This window comes from Hemicordylus capensis, chromosome 1, assembly GCF_027244095.1.
Source record: "Hemicordylus capensis ecotype Gifberg chromosome 1, rHemCap1.1.pri, whole genome shotgun sequence".
NCBI lineage: Eukaryota > Metazoa > Chordata > Lepidosauria > Squamata > Cordylidae > Hemicordylus > Hemicordylus capensis.
In genome coordinates this window covers 206,372,451-206,394,806 of record NC_069657.1, presented here as the reverse complement: position 1 = coordinate 206,394,806, position 22,356 = coordinate 206,372,451, and the positions used below count along the sequence as shown (strand labels likewise).

The window sequence follows — 22,356 nt, the reverse complement described above, 5'->3', positions numbered from 1 at the left end:
AATGAATGTCTCTTATTTCAGATACCACAGCTCCAAGAGTTCCTTGTTTTTGAAATATTGATCCAGCAACTCTGATTCAGGGTCACAGCTGATAACTGTCTTTTACACAAGCATGGGTTCCTTGGAGTGCACTAGAACCTAAATTTCAGAGGTGGAGCAAAATAAATACAGCCCCTTCCTCACCTCCTGAAGCAACTCCAGCTGCTGGATCAAAGTTTCAAAAAGAAGAGCTGCTGCAAAGGTGCAATGCTCGTTCTGTGGAGTACTGTGTGGCTGCCATGCTCTGAATGGCAGAGTCCATAGTGGGAATGACAGAGTCCCATAGGTGTGCCATCCTTACTCATATGTTTATCAACTGACTGAACTTGTAGGTTTGCCAACTCTGACCATACTTAATCTTGGAGACTTTATTTTTCCAATGTTCATCATAACAAGCCATTCAAATGTCCAGGATTGCTTCCAATGGCCACTTGGAGTTTGATACCAACAGGCCAGTTCTGGAGGGTGGTATGGTATAGAAACAGTTTCAGTGCCTTCTCTGATGTTTGCATGGACTGGACTTCGCTTGACTTCTTTATATGTGGCCAGGATGTGGGGTTCTGTACCCTGGGCACATGTAAAAAAAATAAATCTGAGGCCCAGTCTACACGAACATCAGATGAATCACTGCAACTGTTCCTATAGCATACAACTATCCCATGCTCCTATACCATACCATGCTCCAATGCTGCTTGCACTTTAAAGTGCAACCAGTAGAGTTATGAGGTACATATTTGAATGCTCTCCAGTTTTTAAACAAATCGCTTTACAGAGAACCCTTGATATCTACCTGTTCTACATGCAGGCAAGGCTTAAAAAAAATGAAGCAGCAGTCTGAAGTGGTTCAGCTTGTGTGGACTAAACCACAACCCTAATGTGTGCGAGAAGACAAAAAGATTTCGAGTCCCATCAACACCAGAGGTGCACCTAGATAATTTTGGAGTCTGGAACTAGAGGAGTTTGGAGGCCCCCCTCCCTTGCAAATTAAGCATCATCCTGCTTGGCCAGGCAACCACACCACCCGGGTCAGACTGGTGGGGGGAGCAGGGGCTGTGGAGTCCCTGGACTTCAGCCCCAAAGTCCAGGAGTAAGAGTGCCTCTGATCAACACGGTTGTGATTTGGAAGCTTTGTTACATTTAAATTGACCTCTGTTGTTCTATGGGTGTTTGGGAACAAAAGGAAGTTCTATAAAATAAGAACATTGACCAACTATGTCAAAACTACTACAAAACCAAAGGCTTCCCTCCCGGCTTACACCCTGTGGATGACAAGAAATCTAGGGATTCAAGCAGAGGTGCACCTAGGTAATTTTGGAGCCTGGACTTAAAGTCTTTGGAGGTTTCCCTCCCCTGTAAATTAAGCATCATCAGGCTCGGTGGGGCAATCACACCACCTGGGGCAGACTAAAGAGGATTTGGGGGGCCCCCAGGGTCTGTGGAGGCCCTGGACTTTGGCCCCGAAGTCCAGGGGTAAGAGTGCCTCTGGATTCAAGAAAAACAGGGTTTTGGCATCATCTTAATTATTTTTTTTAAGGAATATGTGAAGTAATACCATTTCATTCATTCATTCATTCATTCGATTTCTATACCACCCTTCCAAAAATGGCTCAGGGCGGTTTACACAGAGAAATAACAAACAAATAAATAAGATGGATCATTTGGGAATATCATGCCTTAAAGAGCATTAAAGGCTTTTCAATGAGCTGCACCCTTTGTCTCTCAAGAGCTATATTTTCATCTCTAATTTTGTTTATTACTGTCTAGAAGTGCAGTCAATTTCACGAGAACAACCTTCAGTCCATCATCTCAGCATCGACACCCACCACCACCAGGAAATTCCTTTTGGACTTAGTGTTCCAGTCACATTTTCAGATTTCAGCAGAGTTGTAAGTAAGTGGGGATTTCTGTTTTTCACCTTCTTCATGGTCCACTGCTGTCCTGTTGCTTTGGCAATCTCACCTTACTCAAGGGAATAGTAATGTCAGCAGCTTTAAAACAGTGTGGGAGGGAAAACAACAGAGGCCTATTGCAGTCATTCTCTCCCTCATGACTTGCACTGACCATGTACACTACAAACAGGTTCAAAATGTATCTTACATCATTACAATTAAATACAGAAAATGCTGTTTTAAAACAGCAAATCAAATAAGGCAAATCAAAGTGTATTTAACTGGGCAGTAAGAATTAGCATGTGGATATTCTTGTGTATACATGACAGATGCTTTCAGTCTATTTTCTGAAGAACCCTGAGAACCTATCAGGAAATGATCAGTCAGAAGATCAATAAAGGCAGATGTGTTTCAATATAAGGCAGCTTGTACATTACTACTAATTTTCCCCTGCAACAAGCAACTGCAGAGGAGTTCTGTTGCTTCTAAGACCATAAGACCCAACACGACTGGCCAGCAACCTCAAGGTGCAGCCTATGATAATTCCCAGAATCCTCTGTAACATAGAGGGGGCAGCTGCAGATGATCCTGATCCTGCTGGCCCTGCTCATGAGTAAGCAAGGGTTGTAAACACCCCACCCCCAGGGGAAGTGGCTGGGCTTTGCTTTGGGGGTGTCCCCAAAGCCTTTCCCTGTGGCTGGGCCTTGCTTTGTAGAAAACCAAACAGATCCCCCTTAAAGCTTCCCACTGTCTTCCCTTGTGCAGATGTTCACTCACCTAAAGGCCATCTAGACACTCCCTTTGTCCTTGCCTGGGTGTGTGTGTGGAAAGGAGGGAGGGGTAGACACTGGGATGGACCTTTAAACCCATTCAAAATTTCAGGGCCCCAGTCTGTGGTCACACCTTAAGCAGATCTCCCAGCATGGGGATTCATAGGAGAGGAGAAGCCCCATTCTCTGGCCACCTCTGGACAGCGGGGTGGCCATTCTGGGGCAATGGAAAGGGTACATGTGTACACATGGGCCAGAAGGCTGGCAAGGGGGAAAGTTTTGCAGCAGCTTGTCTGCAGTTCCCAAGATAAGGAAAGCGGCCTCCGGGGTACTACTCCCCACACCTGCCATCCAGAAAACATCCTTGCTCTGTTTAGAGAATCCATGGCACTCCTGTGAGGGAGGTGTTAGTGGGAGAAGGGGATGCTTTGCCATTTGCATTCATTTCAGATTTGTCTGGGCAGTTCTCTTTCCTCTCCTCTGCTGGTCCTTCTCATGAATTGTTGGGGGTGTCCCCAAAGCCTTTCCCTGTCATGCCTGGCCAGTGAGCCCCAGGTTGGGTGGTGGTACCTTGAAGAAGGATTTGAGGTGATCTGACCCTGGTGACTGGCCTTGATTATGAGGTGGGGCATGAAACCTAAAAGAGTGGAAGGGTATGGACCACAATTAGGGATGTGCACGGAACCGCAGAGCTGCGGTCTGGCACTGGTGTGGGGGGCTCTTTGAGGGCGGGGGAGGGTGTACTCCCCCCCCCCGCCACGTTTCTCCCACTGGCGCATTCGTTTTGTAAAGCTTTTGGGGTGGCAGGATACCTCCCTGCTGCCCCTTCCCCCAGTCGTCGGCAAAAGGCTTCAAAAAGCCTTTTGCGCGTGCACACGTCGCGCATACACGTCACGTCTCTGCGACGCGTGCGCACGTGACACGGAGATGTGATGTGCGCGCGTGACTTGCGCATGTGCAAAAGGCTTTTTTGAAGCCTTTTGCTGACGACTGGGGGAAGGGGCGGCAAGGAGGTATCCTGCCGCCCCAAAAGCTTTACAAAACAAATGCACTGGCACGGGAAAAGCGGCCGGGGGGGTAAGTACACCCTCCCCCGCCCTTAAAGAGCCCCCCACACCAGTGCTGGACTGCCCTCATGTCCAGACCGGTTCGGAGGCCTTCAGAATGGTCTCCGGACCAGTCCGGGCTCATCCCTAACCACAATTTCCCCAACCTTTCTGTGAAAAAGAGCCCAGCTGCTCCTGAATCCCTGCTTGCGGCAGTCCCTCAAACCTGAACAGTAGTGCCCCCTCCCAATATTTGCTCCCTGGCCAGAGAGGGGATACCCTGCACATTCTGGCAAATGGCAGCCCATAGGAGGGCCATTTGCCAGCGCATACCCACTTGCATGGACAGTGTAGGCACAGGAGTTGGGTGCAGAACTTTAAACCCGTTCAAACTTCTCGGGATGCATCCCATGTGGTGCCATATGCATATTTCCTAGTGCAGGGATTCCCAGGAGAGGAGAGCCCCGGTTTCCACCTGGTCCAGTGCAGGTGGGGCTGCAAATCTCCATATGGACATGCGGGCTGGCAGGGGGCTGGGTTTGACAGTGGATTGGCAGCAGTCACTAAGCCCAGGGACAGCAGATGCCCAAGTCCTTGGCCCTGTGGCTTTCCTGCATAGAGCATCCTCTCTCACTCCCTGTAAGTCTGCCACTCTCATGAGAGAGTGATCTATGGGCTAATGGGCTAGGTTTACACTGTGATGATGTCCGAGATGGGTAATTACAGATAGCCCTTTTCATGAGCAAGACTTAGGAAGCAAATATCTCAAAAAGATAAGGGGCCAGCCACCCGTCCCACAACCTATATGTTAAAAAGTAGCACCTTGCTTCTCTGCCTTTAATAGACCCTTTAATAGACCCTGCACCCCACCCTGAAAAATGTTCTCCTCCTGGCACTGTGATGGGGTACCCTGCTTATGTTGCCAATTGGAGTGTTTGAGCTCGTGAACAAATGACTGTTGCTCTCTTCTCAGGGAGCAGAACATTTGGTTTCCATCCGGTCATTCTGTGCCCTCTCCCTATCACTTGCTAGATGGGGGTAGGCAAGGGACAGAGTGGGAATAGGGGCTGCCCCCAAACAGCTGTGCAGCTTGACAGACTGACAAGTCCAGGATGGGGTGTGCTGGCATCTGTATAGCCTGGCAGCTCCATAGCTGCATAGCTGACAGGAGGGGCTGGGCTGGTTTTCCAAGAGTCTGCCAGCAAGAAGCGCTGAAAGCATGGAGCAACCACATTCTCAGGTAGGTCTGTTCCACTGCCTCTATGATTAGGGTTTGAAAATCAGCGTGAAACTGCAGTTACAGCTGTGCCAGCAGTCAGACGCAACACTTCAGCAGCTAAAGCTCAGGTGTTGATGGTGAACCTTAGAGAAAACTGAGGGTTCAAATTGGAGTTTGGCAAGGCAAATTCAAGGTAGCTTTTGCTTCCTAACCACGGTTAACGGAGTTACAACCTTGGCCACGATTAACTGCAGTTATCCGTTACATCTGAATGCAGCCTATGGCAATTTCCACCCCCCCCCCCATGTTTTTAGTATAAGGGAAGGAAAGTTTCACAATTTAAACAAATTGTAAACAAAACACAAGGCCAACAAAATATCAAAATAGCTTGCCCCTAAAAAAGCAACACGGTGTGAATGCTTCCCTATGCACTGAGAAAAGCAGTATCCATTTCCCTCTTGTCTAAAGGTTATTTTGTGTCCCCCCGCACTCTATGGCAGTAATCCAGAACAATCTCCCAAGCGAGAGGACAGAATCAAACTTGATGTCATTTATAACTACAGAGGTCAATGCACAGAGGAATATGTGCCAGAGTGTTATTTTGCATTTGTGAAGCTTGCTCAAAGGTGGCCAGCCTTAGTATTTTCTCTCTGTGTTTTTTAATACAGTATTTGAAAAGGTATTATCCAGCAAAAGAGGTGGAATAAAGATCTGCTTTATCACTATAAAAAAAGATTGTGAAAAGCCACTATTCATTTTCCTATGGTAATATTTCTGCTGAATTTAGACCTTTGGGGGAAGGGTGGGGTGATTTTTTTAAATAGGAGATCAAGACTGTGATTGTGCTTTCTGAAAGTCAGGAGCTGGAAAGCCCCTTCTCTAGTAAAAGTAAACATCATCATATGTGATGCTAGAACTGGAATTGGGATTTCCAGCATGTTTTGTTTTGTTAAAACATGCTTTGCTAAAACTGGAATGGGGATTTCCATCATGTTAAATACCCACATTGTAGGTGTGATTTTAAAACAGTTCTTCTCTAGGCTTTCTTTACCGAATTAAAAACATTCAAGAAGTGATGGTTCCCAGACCACAATGTGTTTTTAGCATCCCTTATCCCAACAGAAGATATGATTCCACTAGATAAATACTTCAGAGATCTAAATGCTGTAGAAAAGCAATAGACATGTTTAAATAAGGGTAGGCCTATGAGAACTAACAACTGTAAATCTTCCCTTGACCCGAAAAATGTCACCACTACCCCTATGCTAATCACAGGCATGACATTTTTGCCCCACCCAGCCTTCTGAAGCACAAGGCTGCTGGAAGGATATGATTGGCCAGGTGTCATGCTACTACCAGGGTGAAAAGGCTAACAAGAGAAGCTTTCTTACTGCTACAGGCAGCCAATTAGAAAGTAGCAGACCTGGGTAGCAGAGTTCCAGGAGAGCTCAGAGGCTAGACAAAGGGGTTATAATCTCTTATTTTAGAGAGTGCTTTCTTCTACATGATCCCCACTGCACGTTAAGGTCATCTGAGGAAGTCTCTCTCCAGTTACCACCAATTCGTCTGGTGGTGACTCAGAGGCGGGCCTTCTCTGTAGCTGCTCCTGGGCTGTGGAATGCACTCCCGGCAGAAATCCGTAATTTGAGTTCATTACTGTCTTTCCAGAGAGCCCTTAAAACCTATCTGTTTGGCCTGGCCTTCCAGGGTTTTTAAACTACTGTAAACTGTTTTTAAATTATTTAAATGGTTGCCCTGGTTTTCCAGGGTTTTTAAGCTATTTGCAGGTTTAATTGGTTTTATTCTGTTTTTATAGTTTTGATTTTAATTGTTAACTGGTTTTAATTGTTTTTATCCTGTTGTAAACCGCCCTGAGCCATTTTGGAAGGGCAGTATATAAATCAAATAAGTAAATAAGGTGGGCCTCAAGAGTTCTAGGACTGAGGCACAGATTACCGCTCTGGGAGCAGAAGCAGCAGATAGATAAGCTGTTGCTGCTTCTGAAGGGCTTATAAAGGCAGAGCATCTGAGGCTGTGTGCTGTCACATTAGTGCTGGCAGCTGGGTCTGGCCTCTCCCTTGCACTTGAGTAGACTCTGTGCTTCTGAGATCTTTCTGTAAAAACCCTGGCTGCGCTCTTCTGACATGCTTGTTATCCCTCTCATGCTTTTCTACAGTGGTGAGCAGGCTGACTGAGAGCCTCCTCAGGGTCTGAATTACTGGAAAGTCATGAAGGGTCTCGTTGGGACAGTGGTTCACTTGCACTTCTGGAAGATCTCCAGAGGACTTTATGGAGGGGTCATGCACTGGGAGTGTCTTCTTTGGGGTCTTCCCTGGGGCCTTCAGACCTGGCAAGTTGTTTCAGGCTCTGGTCAGCCTCTGGTAAGTAAGGTGCTTTCTTGTGGGTCTTGAAGACCCTCTGGGAGGGCTTCTCAGAGGAGTCTTCATATGGGACTTGCTATATAGATTAATCTGAGTTTGTTTCGCACTCAAGCGCTCCTTGGATGAACCAGGATGGATCATGACAGCATGGTGGGCAGGGTGAGCTGGTTACTTGTGACTGTGCCTGCCCAGACGCCTCATTTGGCTTGAGAGTGACGTCCCTCCTGGGAGCACGATGTGGGTTTTGCTGATCATCCTGTTGGGGTCCTGGTTGGAAATTTTTTTGACTTTCCATGAATTGGCCTAGTTGTGGGATCCTGTTTGCCAACCTCACACTGAGGCGGGTCTCACAATCAGTGAGACACGCTTTGTCCGGGTTAGTGGGGAGAGTGGCCTAAGCTCGCAATCCCTGCAGACGATCGGGAAGCCCTGCTGGGGCTCCGTGATGGAGCCAGTGGGGGCTGGGGAGTTTGGGGGCCAGATGGCCCCTGGAAACTCCAGCATGCCCTGGAAACTCCAGGGCATTCTGGAGAGACATAGGAACATAGGAAGCTGCCATATACTGAGTCAGACCATTGGTCTCAGTATTGTCTACACAGACTGGCAGTGGCTTCTCCAAGGTTGCAGGCAGGAATCTCTCTCAGCCCTATCTTGGAGAAGCCAGGTAGGGAACTTGAAACCTTCTGCTCTTCCCAGAGCGGCTCCATCCCCTGAGGGGAATATCTTACAGTGCTCACACTTCTAGTCTCCCTTTCAAATGCAACCAGGGCAGACCCTGCTTAGCTAAGGGGACAAGTTATGCTTGCTACCACAAGACCAGCTCTCCTCTCCTCAGACCCCTGAGCCAGAAGGCTGCTTTTGAGCCTCCCGGCCGGGGGGTCTACTCATAAGTAGCCGTGGTGCGGAGCCGTGCCACAGCAAAAAACCCAGGTTTGCAGAGTGCTCACGGCTACTCTGCAAACCTGGTTTAAGGGGAGGGTTACTTGAGCGTGTTACCCGCTCAGGAACCACTGGGCTCACAGCCGAACCTGGTAGTTCACACGGTATGCAAAAATAGCCCAATTTTTGCAGACCATGTGAATAGCCTCACTGTTTCTTTTAATTTGTTAGGTTTCCCAGTCACAAGAGGCAGATACAGTGCAGGTCTCCTTCGTCAGCTTATTGGTGAGCACCCTAAGATATGTGTTTGGTGTAATGAGAGTTCTAGTCACTCCCTAGAGGTTTCATAGTTCAGAAAGTCATGGTTGGGGCATTTCTATTCAGCGGAAGGTGGGATAACCTCAAAGGTTATCAATGGAGCCTCAATATTCTCTGCAGATAACTTCAGGTCGGCTAAGGGGGGCAGTTGTGATGCTGCCCTGCCCCAGGATGAAATAATCTGTCATCAATGAAGCAGAGGAGCTAGGAATTGGTCTTTTCTTTTAGATGAAATCTGCACTGCTGAGGGATGGAGCGCCAGTCTCTATTACTATCCTAATTGGCGGTTGAGTTTTAAATAAAGTTCTGCCCCTTTCTTTCCACTTTCTGCCTCAAATCTTTATTGGTGTGGGGCAGAATTTTGAATGGAAGTTGTAGAATAGCCTTCCTGGAAGAAATGCATCACTAAAAATTTAGTTTGGCATTTTATTGTTTCTAACCTGATTTTCTGCATGTTGGGGCCTCTTTTTTTAAATACATGTTGGAGAAACTTTGTATTGATAAGAGCAGCTCAAGACTAGAACCAATTACCTAGGAAGGCGGTGGGATTTGAGGAGAGATTGCGAAGCCATCTGTTGGGGACACTCTAGCTCAGGATTTCCTGCACTGAGCAAGTGGGTTGGACTAGTTGACCTACAAGGCTTCCTCATAGGTGTCCACAGGACTCTATACCCACACTCCTGGGAGCAAGTCCAATTGAATTCAAGAGGTCTGGCTCAATCCTTGGGGGCCAACTGCCCCCCCTAGACACTCATGGGCTCCTTCCAACTCTGTATGTTATGATCAGAAGATATTTCATCTCTGAGGTCTTTGATGGTGCTTCCTCTGGAGCATCAGAGATTGCCACAACTAGCAATGTGTTGTGGAGCAAGGCAGAGTAAGTCCTGTGCTCCAAGGTTCAGGGCTAAACTAGACGCAATGTGAGAGCTTCATGTTGGGAGCTTTCCAATGGCTTTTTTGTTTTACAAAGAGTGCCTGCAAGGGGCTCCTTAATCACATCTCATTTGGCCTGGGGAGGCTCAAGAGATTACTTTTCCTCCATGTTCATATCCATCTTTGTTGGATTTTCTTCCCATGTTGGGCAGGCTATAGGGCTAGAACGTCTGTCCATCAGAAATAGTGCCAGGCATTCTGTTCTGTTGCTAAAGGAGCTTGAACAGGCATTGCAAAATGCTGTCTAAATCGAGCCAAAATTTAAAATAATTTGGAAGGCAGGAGCTAAGGATTAAAACAATCCACTTGTGCTGAAAACTACTGTTTCGTTTCAAAGCCATCCCCCCCTCCATAAAAGTCTGTATTCCATGGAGTAAAGGCGAGTGAAGAAATATAAGACAAAACAACAACACCTATTGGGTAGTACAGTATATGCAATGGAAATCATTCTCATCATAGCCTCAGCAAAGCCATTAGCACTGATGGTTTTCTGATGACTAGGTAGGAGCTTTTTCACTGGCTTAGTCTTGTGCAGCAAGAGAAACAGGGCTAAGTTGCAGAAAATTACAGCCTGATGTGTGTTGAGGAGTTCCTAACTCAGAGATTCCTAACCTTGGGTCCACAGATGTTGTTTGACTATAACTCCCATCATCCCCAGACACAATGGCTGTTGTGGCATGAGATTATGGAAGTTGTGGTCCAACAAAATCTGGGGATTCAAGGTTGGAAACCACTGTATGAACTGAAATGAAACAATAACAACAACAACAACAACAACAATAATAACAGTAACAACAACAGTAATAACAGTAACAATAATAATGAATAAGGAAAGCACTTTACCTAAGAGTTCAGAGTGCTCTGTTGCTGCTGCTATTTTCTCCCCAGCCCTCATTTCCAGTGTGGAGCTGAGCAGGGAGAAACATGTCTGCGGCAATGCAGTGTGGAAAGGCGCAGCAGGGGAGGATGCAGCTCCCCTGTTCCATGCATCCTTTTTGTTGTGAAAATGAGGTCCCCATCTCTACTTTGAATGGGGCAGACACATGAGCAAGCAAACATGGTTGCTCCCATTATATCTACTTTGACCCTCAGTAATTCTTACAAAAACTTTGTAAGATAGACCACTGTTATTTCCCCCCATATTTCAGATGGGGGAGGGCTAAAGCTGAAAGACAGTCCTGTTCAAAGCTGTTAGTCCAAAGGGTTAATGATTGACTAGAGTTCTGAAACAGAGGCTTCCAACTCATGGCTTATGCTATACCAATTCTAGACATCATAGCTAAAACTCTAGAGCAGTAAGCAGTAAGCGACCTTTTTCTAGGCTAGCCAATCTCAAAATTCCTCCCCATATTTGTCACTTTTTATGAAACACAGGAGGAGCTAAAAGGAAAAATGAAACACTGTTAGAAGAAACCTAGAATAGAGTCATCCGTAAAAAGTTACTAAGGAAATCTCAGACTCCCAGGCTAACATATAAAGCAAGAATGCACTGTTGCAGCAGGAAAACAGCTTAACGTAACTTCTCAACTAATTGTACCAGCACACAGGGAAGTGACAATTTTTAATGCCTTCTCCGGGGATGCCCTCTGTGCCACCTGAAAATATGTCCTTGAAGGTTGGGCAGCCTTTTGGGACATGTTTTTGGGTGGCACACAGGGTTTCCTAGGGAAGTGGAGAACATAAAAAATTGCTACCGCCCCACTGCACTGGTGCACTTACTTGGAATGTTATTAGGCTGCTCTATCGCTGCACCATTGCATCCTTGTTCTGTACAGTATGTCAGTCACTGATTGGTGATGAAGTGTTTTCCAGCAACAGGTCAGTTCACTAAATATGTCTGATAGTCACTGACAGGTAAGTGCTTATGGGTTAAAAAGAGAAAGAGGGCACCTATTGTCCCTTTGAGACTAGGCAAAAAATCTGAAGAAAGAAATAAAAAACCCTAGCACTTCCAAAACTGTCACAGTGGCAGATTCCCATGACACAGAATTTGTGTTGAAACAGCGATAGAAGTGTCCTACTTTTACGGAGGTGCTGAACACCCAACATTTCAAATGACAAAAGTAGAATAAAATATTGCTTGCCCATCTTTCTGACATTTTAGTATCAGCAGGGGAAAAAAGCAAGACAAGGAGTTACATTATTAAGAAGTCACCATGAGCCAGCATTTTTTGACCTACAGAGCTCAGCTGAACACACACATATTTGGCAGACCACCATATGGGCCAATGAAGTTTGATTCTGGTATGGTTTTGTAAGTATGGCTTCAACTGCTAATATTTCTACTTTAGTTCTTGTCTTGTGATTATATTAAACCAGTTTAGTGTGATGAATGGCTGTCTTTAAAAGGGGAAACTTCTGTGTGAATTTTCTAATTGTTTTTTCTCCACATGCAAATATATTTGGTTAAGAAGTGATGGTTATAACGTACAACAAATAGGAATCTCGGTTTTAAATAGGTCTCCAAAGATAATCTGAGAATCTAAGGCAGATTATCGTCTGGTGGGTGTTGCAAGTCAAGACCTGATCAGATGTTACATTCACTTTCTCACAGTAAAAGTAACTGTGGTAGCGGCAAGTATGTTGTCCTTATCCATTCCCCACAGTGTAATGAATGCAACGTTGGGATCAGCTTCGCCACGTTTATATGTACATGGGATTTCTCTGACTCTCTAGCCCTTCCTAGGGGGATGGATTGCAAGGTCAGGAAAATCCTTTGTGCAGCTCACATGGTACAACTTGGTTCATGTGTTGCATTCGCTGTGCACAAAATGTAACATTTCATTGAAGATATGAAGTTGCCTTATACAGAGTCAGACCATTGGTCCATTGAGCTTAGTAGATGGATCAATGGTCCGACTCAGTATAAGGCAGCTTCCCATATCCCTGTGTTCTGTCTTGTCTATGCTGAGTGGCAGTGGCTCTCCATGGTTCCAGAGAGAGGTATTTCCTAGCCCTACCTGGAGATGTCAGAGATTGCCCCTAGAACCTTCTGCATACGAAGCCGGTGCTCTGCCACTGAGCTATGGCCTCATCCCCATTAAACAGTACAAGGGGGATGGATGAAGATCACATGCCAACCTGAGATCCACTATTCCCATAATTATTTTTTGCTGTGAAATTAAAACGTAAGGTTAAAAGAAAAACCCTCAGACAACCAAAACTTTATCAACTCCAGCCCAATATTGCACAGAGCAATTTCCAATCTTTGGCCTACCAAAAAGGGTTGAACTCAGAAAAGAAATGGCCCTTGAAAATGGGGAGATAAGTTGGCTCAGGTGCCAAGTTAAGCTATTTTAATAAATAAAGGCAAGGGACAATGAAACCCTGAGAGTTTTGATGTAAGATGCAGATGTAGGATTTGCATGCGACACAGAAGTGGCAACAGTAGATGTGTACACGGTTTGCACATCCTCATTCATGCTTCAACAGCAACCTGTAGCTTCTCTGCCAGAGGTGAAATGCCTAAGATCCGCATGCATGTGAAACTCATGCATCTTATCATGCAGAGATGTGGACATTTCCACTTTACACAGGAAAGATGAAGTCATTCTAGCATCCACTGTCATCTCTTCTATGTAACAACCCTTCTGTGTAAGCCTCCCTTAGGGCACTCCATGTTGCTGAAACTGATACATCTCATAGATGTGAGAGCAATATCACATTGGAGCTGAGATCTCATGATCAGCAGAATAAGTGGTCATATTTTTTTCCTTCTTAATTGCATCCCTTCAGGATGCAAATATCACCCTGATATTGGGAGAGGGGCAGGAATAATAATGGGGCTGCTTCATTCACATAAAACAATAGGTCGGACCAAAGAGTTACCCTTCTTCTTTGCATGCTATTTTTCTAAGTGCAGGCAGTTTATGTTTGCTTTTATCTTGGGGAAGCATTCTTTAGCTACAGCCTGAAGTGATACAGTCCAGGTAGAACTTAACAACATAAGTTTGATTGTGCTGTTCTTAGCCACTTTATGCTTGCTTGGATGGCTGACAGGTCGGAAGATAAGTAGGACGATACCCTAATTACAAATATTTAACATTTGTTTCTCCTGTTCTCTGCAACTCTGGGAGCCAAATGGCATCAGCTATCTCTAGCAGGCTAGCGTGGCTATAGAGGGCATCCATACTTGTTCTAGATGGAATGGAGAGGAAATCAAATCAATGGAAGACTGGGACTGCAATCAGTCATACGTAAGTCTGCAAACTTTAATTTGTAGGTTAATCTATTAAAGCTTTAGTTGATTACTTGGTTTGGGGCCAATATTACTAACATTTTAACTGTTGGGGTTCAGAATTTAAAACACACATGGTAATTGCTGGAGGCTATTATGGTTCTGGTGCATTAGTAAATAGGGAATCGAATGCCAAAGCCAGAGCAATCAGTGGTAGCTCTTATTTATTAAATTGTAGGTTATATCATTCTACTTTCACCATTCCCAAGAGCCTCTGTATTAGAGGTTTTATAACAGAAAAATAGATTTATATTTAATTAAACAATGGATTAGTAAAATGGTAGGTCTTCCATCAACATAAATGTTTTCACTAGTGCTGATCTGACAGTTCAAGACTTTTGTATGGAAAACCTTTCCTGTTTGGTGAGATGAATTCTACAGAGAAGTGGTTATACATGTCCTATAATATTTCACTATTTTTCTTCCAAGTCCCAGGCACAAAGCAGTGATGACAGCCCTAGTAATAAAAGAACAGTTGATATGTATATCCTGTTGAGCATTATGCAACACCTATAGAAGGCTTACCTGTTTGTGAGCATGGTCATAGGAGTTAATGTGATTGTCGAACTCTTGATGCTTGTAATACTGTTTGTCGCAAAGTTCACAATAGAAGTTGGCTTTAAGGTCTTCCAGAGCTTTGGCTATGGTATTCTCCTTTTCAGCGTAATCCTGTAGGAAAAGAAAACAGAGGGAGAGTTCTTTATTGTTATTCTGACAGTACAAATTGGCTTTTCTTTTGTGTTCTGTTAATTTAATCAAATTTGTCAACATTTATACTGCTGTAACTAAAAGTCTATGCATATTTGCTTTATCAGCAGAGAAGCACAATATTTTACATACCCCAATTTATACTCCAATCGACAGCTACCTCTAGGGCTTTTAAAAAGACACAAGACTAAGGAACCATATTTTTAATCTTACGGAAAAGTAAACACATAAAAATGAATATTTATCTTGCTTAAGGCTTCATTTATGTTAATTTCCCAGGGAAAAAAAATCAGTGGTCAAAACCTTCAGCAAAGAACTGCATTTAAGCAGAACACATATGGAGATTAAAACTGTTATTTAAGTTACTAGGCTGTTTCAGTGTGCAGTAAATAGTCTGATGCTTGAATATGGGGAAGAAAATAAATATGTTAGAGGATGATTTGGAAAATGACTTAAACTGCAAAAATTGCCATATCCTAAACTCTGTTGGGATTGCATTCAGTAGTGATTAAAAATACCTAATTGCCACATCAGCATTATGATGTGGTGGCTGACATGATATGCAGCACTACATTTGTTTAAATACAGTTTTAAAGGTGAGGTACTGTATGTGATTGCAATCTGTTTTCAAGATGGGGGATTGTAATGAAAAGACCCTTGTCACAATTCCCCAAACCCTTTTTTCATGTACTGAGAATGTGGTTTGTATTGGACTGAAAGCAAATGAGTTCAACATCTAAACACACATCTATGTGGGAGTCTTACAGCACTTTTGCTCCCACTTGGAACTACCTGATACAGCAATTTTTAGCCTACTTTCCAGTAGGCTTATGTGATCACCCGGCGTTCTGTGTGTGTGTCCATGTGTCCCTCCCTATCAACTTCACAACACCTGGGCCAATTATGAACCAAATTGGGTACAGTTGTAGGGACACAGAGGGGCACCTCAAGGGCATAGTTTGTAATGATGTCATCCACACCAATCCAAGATGGCGGGCGTGTAAACTTTTGAGGCACAAGTGGGCTAACTTGTGAACCACCTAACCAATTTGAACCAAAATTGCTACAGCTGTAGAGACACATAGGGATGCCCAAATGGCATGGTGTGTGATGATGTCATCCACTCCAATTCGAGATGGTGGCTGCGTGAACATCTGAGGCGCAAGCGGGCTGATTTGTGGACTGTCTTACCCATTTGAATGAAATTGGGTACAGTTGTGGTGAGTGACACACAGGGACACCTCAATGGCATAGTTTGTGATGATGTCATCCACACTGATTCAAGATGGCAGATGTGTAAACACTGGAGGGACAAGTGGGCTAACTTGTGAACTGCTTAACCGATTTCAACCAAATTTGCTACAGCTGTATGGACACATAGTGATGCCCCAATGGTGTAGTTTGTGGTGATGTCATCCATCCCGATCCAAGATGGTGGACATGTGAACTTTTGAGTTGCAATTGTACTAACTTGAGGATTGTCTAATCAATCTAAACCAAATTTGATACAGTTGTTGTGAGTGACACACAGGGACACCTGAATGATGTAGTTTGTAATGATGTAATCCAGCCCGATCCAAGATGGTAGATGAATGAACATTTGAGTGCAAGAGATCTAACTTGTGGACCTTGATTTGAACCACATTTAGTCCAGCTGTAGAGACAGTGAAAAGAAAGTAGGCTGATTAGTTCTTACTAGAACAACTAATTATTAATTATTATGGCCTGGGTGGTAGCTCTGGATTGGCATTATCTTGCCAAACATCTGCTATTTATAGAAGGGCCTGATTTGTGTGTGTGTGTGTGTGTGTGTGTGGATCTGAATAGTGAAACACCCACATTAATTATCATGATACACTGCATTGTTTATTAAGCATGACCTCATCAACACACTCAGGGCAATATACATTAATGTCCTAATTAAATGTGTTTGTTAAATTACCTGTGGATCTTAGCAAACCAGCTCTTACAACTGAAGGAGAATGCCGATTAACAGTAACTGTGCCTTTCCCCCCAATAAGATGGATACTTACTAAGGAAACCGGAATACTGCATAAAGTTCCAGAGTTGCTTTGATATTAATTGATTCTTGATGTCAGTCTCATGCAAAATTCTTAAGAACAGTTTATTGAGAAAGGTTCTCAGGGAGGCATTCTGCATAATAATGTGGCAGTTAAGTAAAATATTACTACGTTGTATTCAAGCATAGGGAATTAATTGTGCACTGTCCAAGGGTGTGGCAAGGTTGGAGTGGTCCCTGTGGGTGGGGGGAGAAAAAAATGGGCCCCTGCCCCCCTATCTTTTTCTTCTTCAGAAAGGTGGGGGGTGGGGGCGGGAAGCAGAGAAAGCTGTCATCTGGCCAGCAGGCTCTCCTTCCTCAGGGGCTCAAGGATATTCCCCTCCCTTAGTTTAATTGTAGCTACATCCCTAGCACTGTCCCTTAAGTACAGTCCAGCCTTGAGAATCCCCTCCTGCTCCTCCTTTGGACTAGGATAAATCCTACTAGAGGCCTGTGCTTAGAACCCTACTGGGGAGCTGTATATAAGCTTGATTAATAAACTCATTCCACTATCAACAACTTTTTGGATTCTGACAGACAAGAGAGTCACTAACCATCAATAGAATGATTTTATCAGTAGCCCCTGCTTGTCAAGAAGCCAGTAGGCTCTTTGTCTTACAGCTGGCATCAACATTTTTAAGAAGTGAAAACTGATGTGAACTTCAAAGGAGAAACTTCTTAGAATTTTCAAGGGAAGACAAACTAGTTTCTATAAGACACGTGAATTTCTCAGAAGATAGCTGTGCAGATGGGCAAGAAAACCATTACATACATAGGCATTATTTTTAGTGGAAGACGTAAACATGAAGCTGTCAATGAAGAAAAAACCCCGCAGTTCAATAATTTTAAGACTCACGTTTCTGCCAAGCTACTGATAGAATAGCTGTTTGCCACCAGTCTTCTGCGTGTTTGAAATAAGTGGAAGTATTTGCAACTGCAAAATTACCTTTAAAAACAGTCCATAAAAATCACTTGATTAAGTTTTTAAATGTTAGGCAAGCTGTTATGCATGGAGATGTGGTTATTATTTATTATTTATGATGCTCTTCTGGTACTTCAAACTGAGCAAGTAAATCAAAGGGATAATATTATTTCAGATGAGCATGCAAATAGCTGATGATATTAGTGAGCTCTTGCAGACCATTCCTCTCCCTTATTAAATCACATAGTGTGACCAAAGCTCTACCCACCCCCAAATCAATATGTATTGAGCATGCTCAGTTTATAGAAGACTAGGGCTTGGCATCCCAGTGTTCTGATTAGTATTTGCTACGCCAATGCAGACCCTCACCATACCAAGTCATAGAGGCTATTCTCACAACTGTTTGAAAGTGGGCTAAGGGAGCCCAGCCCGCTTTTGAGCAGTTGTGAGAATCACCGGGCTCACGGGCAAGTCCGGTGGTTCAGTGGCGGCTAGCCCATCTAAATACCCTTCCTCTAAAATGAGGCTAGCAGAGTGAGTGCTCCACTAACCTCGTTTCCGCGATCCTGAGTCACCACGGCATCGGGGCATTCTGGGATTTCCGGGGGCCAGGTGGAAGCAGCCCTGATCCCCATGACGGAGCCAGTAATCATGTGGGCGGGATCTCTGCTTGTCTGTGGGGAGAGCAGGCCAAGCCTGCTCTCCCTGCAGAACCCTCTAAGGCTCTCCACACTGTTCATCCATATTCTCTCTAATTTTTTTCATCTGTGTGCAGAATGAGTTTTGTTCTGGGTGGGAGTATCGAGGCAGTGTGCGCACACATGCATTCAGAATGGGGCCTTCCTGATTCCACCTCAGTGGGATCTAAAATTAACTAAGCAGACATCAAAAAACTTGTGAACGTAAGCATGTGCACACGCCTTAGAGGGAACACTGCTGTCCATGTGGAGAACCTTATAGAGAAGGAAACAGCATGGTCTCATTAAGCTAGGGGTTCACCTATGCAAGTCAATGGGCAGTTCACTTATTATATATGGTCTTTGGAAAGATGAAGAGAGCCATGCCCAGTGGCTTTCAATTTATGTCCTGGGATCACTGAAGCCCTATTCACACATTATATTCAACATTCATAAAATATGTGCACAGTGTACACAGGTACAGATCTGTATGCAGGTACCGTTATTCAGAAGTTATGTTGAATGCAGACACTGTAATACATTTTCTTTCTATATGCTGCATTTCTGGGGGCCTGTTCCTGGGTTCGCTTTTAAAATGAACACAGGTGCAGTCATACACTCAAATACATGTACCTGCATTCAGAGGTCCCTACACAGGTACAACATAATGTCCACTAGGGCTTTGACCTCTTCAGAAACTTAGTAGGGAATCTTCAGTGAGAGCATCAGTAATGCCAGACAAGCTTTTGTCAAAAGAAAGGCAGCTTCCTCACCACTACTGAGTTTCCTCTGCAGTGCATAGGTGTAGGGGATGTGTTCTTTAGCACCTATTGTCAGTTCAGACTGTGTGTCAGTAAGGCCCAGCTAAAATGGGCAACCCCACCTCTGACCTGAGTGTGTGCCTTGAACACTCCCCAGAATCCTGTGCAATCTTTAGTTATTACGCATCAAGCACATTTTTGTAGAAAGGTCACCTGTAGGTAGTCATTTTGAAAACCATTGGCACAAGGCATTCCTTCCCCTATCAAGGCTTTGCTACCTGAATATGTGTTATCCCAAAGGCATCAATGGGAAGTATTAACCACAACAATAGGGCAAGATTGTCTCTGAGAATGTAACAAAGTGCAATCAGACAGCCTCAAAGACCAATCAAGTCTGTCTGTTGGCTCCTCTCACACCAATCAGGCCACCTATCCCATATCAACTGGGGCTATTTCTCAAAAAACCTCAAGCATCCAGCCATTAATAGGCACACACGGACTGCTCTGAGCAGCTGTCATTCGTATCTCAAGAGTTTCTCTTCCATCTGGAGGCAGCAAGTGTTAACAGATGGAGGGCTGAAAAGTGGGATGCACAACAGCTGCCCATTTAGCCCCCACTATTAATCTCTCCCTAACTACTGGATGCAGCAGCAACGGCAGCACTAGAATAGTGCAGAATTCTTTACTCTCTCCATCTTATAATGCTGAGAGGTAGAGAAGTGCCATCATCTGATAGGCTGCACAGCAGTGGCTCAACATTGTTCACTGCTGGCAGGATGGGGCAGAGTGGTGTGAAAATGTGGCAATGGAATTTCTCTTCCATGGTCATCCCAGAAACAGTTACTAAATAAGAACATACAAACAGCTCTGCTGGATCAGGCCCAAGACCTGTCTAGCCCAGGATTCTGTTTCGCACAGTGGCCCACCAGATGCCTCAGGGGAGCCCACAGGCATGCCCTCTCTCCTGCAGTTGCTCCCCTGCAACTGGTATTTAGAGGCATCTTGCCTCTTAGGCTGCAGGTGGCCTATAGCCCTCAGACTGGTTTTCATTGATACACCTGTCCTCTATGAATTTATCTAAGCCCTTCTTAAAGCCATCCAGGCTGTTGGCTGTCACCACATCTTGTGGCAGAGAATTGCACAGGTTAATTATATGTTGTGTGAAAAAGTATTTCCTTTTGTCGGTCCTAAATTTCTTGGCAATCAGTTTCATGGGATGACATCTGGTTCTAGTGTTATGAGAGAGGGAGAAAATCACGTCTCCCTCAGTTGTCCTTTTTCTAAACTCATAAGCCCCAGGTGTTGTAACCTTGCCTTGTAAGGAAGGTGCTCTAGGCCCCTGACCATCTTGCCATTTTCTGTATCCTCTCCAGTTCTATAATGTCCTTTCTGTGGTATGGTGACAAGACTGCACACTGTACTCTAAATGTGGCCACACATAGTTTTGAATAAGGGCATTACAATATTAGCAGTTTTATTTTCAAACACCTTCCTAATGATTCCAAGCATGGAATTGGCCTTTTTCACAGCTACCACACGCTGAGTTGACACTTTCAATGAGCTATCCACCACAACCCCAAGATCCCTCTCCTGGTCAGTCACCAACAGCTCAGGCCCCATCAGCATATATGTGAAGTTGCGGCTTCTTGGCCCCAATATGCATCACTTTACACTTGCTAACATTAAACCACATTTGCCATTTTGTCGCCTACTCAACCAGTTTGGAGAGATCAAAAGCTCCTCCAAATCTGTTGTGGTTTTCACTACCTTAAATAGTTTGGCATCATCTGCAAATGTGGACACCTCCCTGTTTATCCCAACTTCTAGATTATTTATGAATAAATTAAAAAGCATTGGTCTCAATACACTTCCCTGCAGATCCGTTTCTTATTTCCCACCATTTAGAGCATTGTCTATTTATACCTCTAGCCACCTAATGGCGCAGCAGAGAAATGACTTGACTAGAAAGCCGGAGGTTGCTGGTTCAAATCCCTGCTGGTATGTTTCCCAGATTATGGAAACACCTATATCGGGCAGCAGCAATATAGGAAGGTGCTGAAAGGCATCATCTCATACTGCGCGGGAGGAGGCAATGGTAAAATCCTCCTGTATTTTACCAAAGACAACCACAGGACTCTGTGTTCACCAGGAGTCGACAGCGACTCAACAACACACTACTATTTATACCTACCCTCTGTTTCCTGTCTTTCAACCAGTTACCAGTCCACACAATAACCTTATCCCATGACTGCTAAGTGTTCTCAAGCATCTTTGATGAGGAACTATGTGGAAAGATCTGCTTTTCCTCTTCACAGAATAGGCTTCAGACTGAGGCAAACAATCTCAACTGGAATGTGGCCTCTCCTACGGTCTCCCTCCAGGCATGAGAGAAACTGAAACTGAAAGCCACACAACCACAAAAACAAGTCCTGATGAAAATAAGCCATGGCAAAAACCAAACTAGAACTTCTCCCCTAAAGAGATACCAGGCCCTCGAAATCCTCCCACCTCCTGTTTCTTTGTTTGTTTGAAGAAGTTTTATTTTATTTTATTTTATTTTAAGAAAAGCTTGCTACCTTCTCAGGTCTGCTTCTCCTTTTCCCAGAGAAGGCTTCAAACTGGCCTTCCCAGAGTAGGCCTTCAAATCACAGAATGTGCACTCTCTGGTGGCGAGCTGCATTTTCAGGCACAACACAAGGGAGCATGGATTTGTGCATTATTTCTCTACCATCTAGCACTGTTTGAATTGCCTATTGGTTGCGTTTGTCCCGTATTAATCACAGAAATCGGAGAAAGGAACTTCTGTTCAGATTTCAATTGGAATATTCCATCAGGATATTAGGAGTGTGCACGGAACTGCCGGTCTAATTCAATTCGAGTTTGGACCAGACCCAATCCGGGCCAGGCCAGTTCGGTCTTGCACCCCCTTGAACACACACACACACCCAGTTCGGTCTGGGGGTTGTTCACAGACATTTTTTTTTTTAAAAAAAAAATTAACTTATCCCCTCCGGGGGAGTTGTTGGAGGCAGTGGGGGGTCCGCAGAGGTTTCCCCTCCCCCTGCTGGCCTCCCTTGATACCCATACTGGCCAGCCGGCTCTCCGGCCCATTCGGGCTTCCCCCCTCCAGCATGGTGGCCATATGGAGGCTGCCATGCCTGCGCAATTGGTTTCTGTGTGACCCAGGCCAAACAGAAGCCAATTGCACAGGTGCGGCAGCCTCCAAAATGGCTGCCACACCGGAGGGGGAAGGGCCAAAGAGCTGGCATCAAGGGAAGCCAGCGGGGGGAGGTGGAACCTCCACAGAACCCCCCCTCCAACAACTCCCCCAGAGGGAGTAAGTAAAAAATAAAATAAAATAAATCACGAATCCTCCGAATAGCTGGGGTGTGTTCAATCCGGGGGCGGACCGAACAGGGGATGGTTTGGCTTGACCCCGAATGGTTGAACCAAAATGGTTTGATGTCGAACATGTTCACACATCCCTAAAGGATATTCATAATCAATCCATTTTAATA

The 22,356-nt window shown here is 44.7% G+C and overlaps 1 protein-coding gene across 1 annotated transcript in view; it reads right to left on the bottom strand.

The window, feature by feature from the left end:
- Window positions 1-22,356, bottom strand: part of ZNF804A (zinc finger protein 804A) — a 298,236-nt gene that overhangs the window by 63,423 nt on the left and 212,457 nt on the right. Inside the window, exon 2 of the mRNA XM_053286505.1 lies at window positions 14,237-14,380. Coding sequence (XP_053142480.1) covers window positions 14,237-14,380 — 144 coding nt within the window. The remainder of the gene's footprint in view (window positions 1-14,236; window positions 14,381-22,356) is intronic.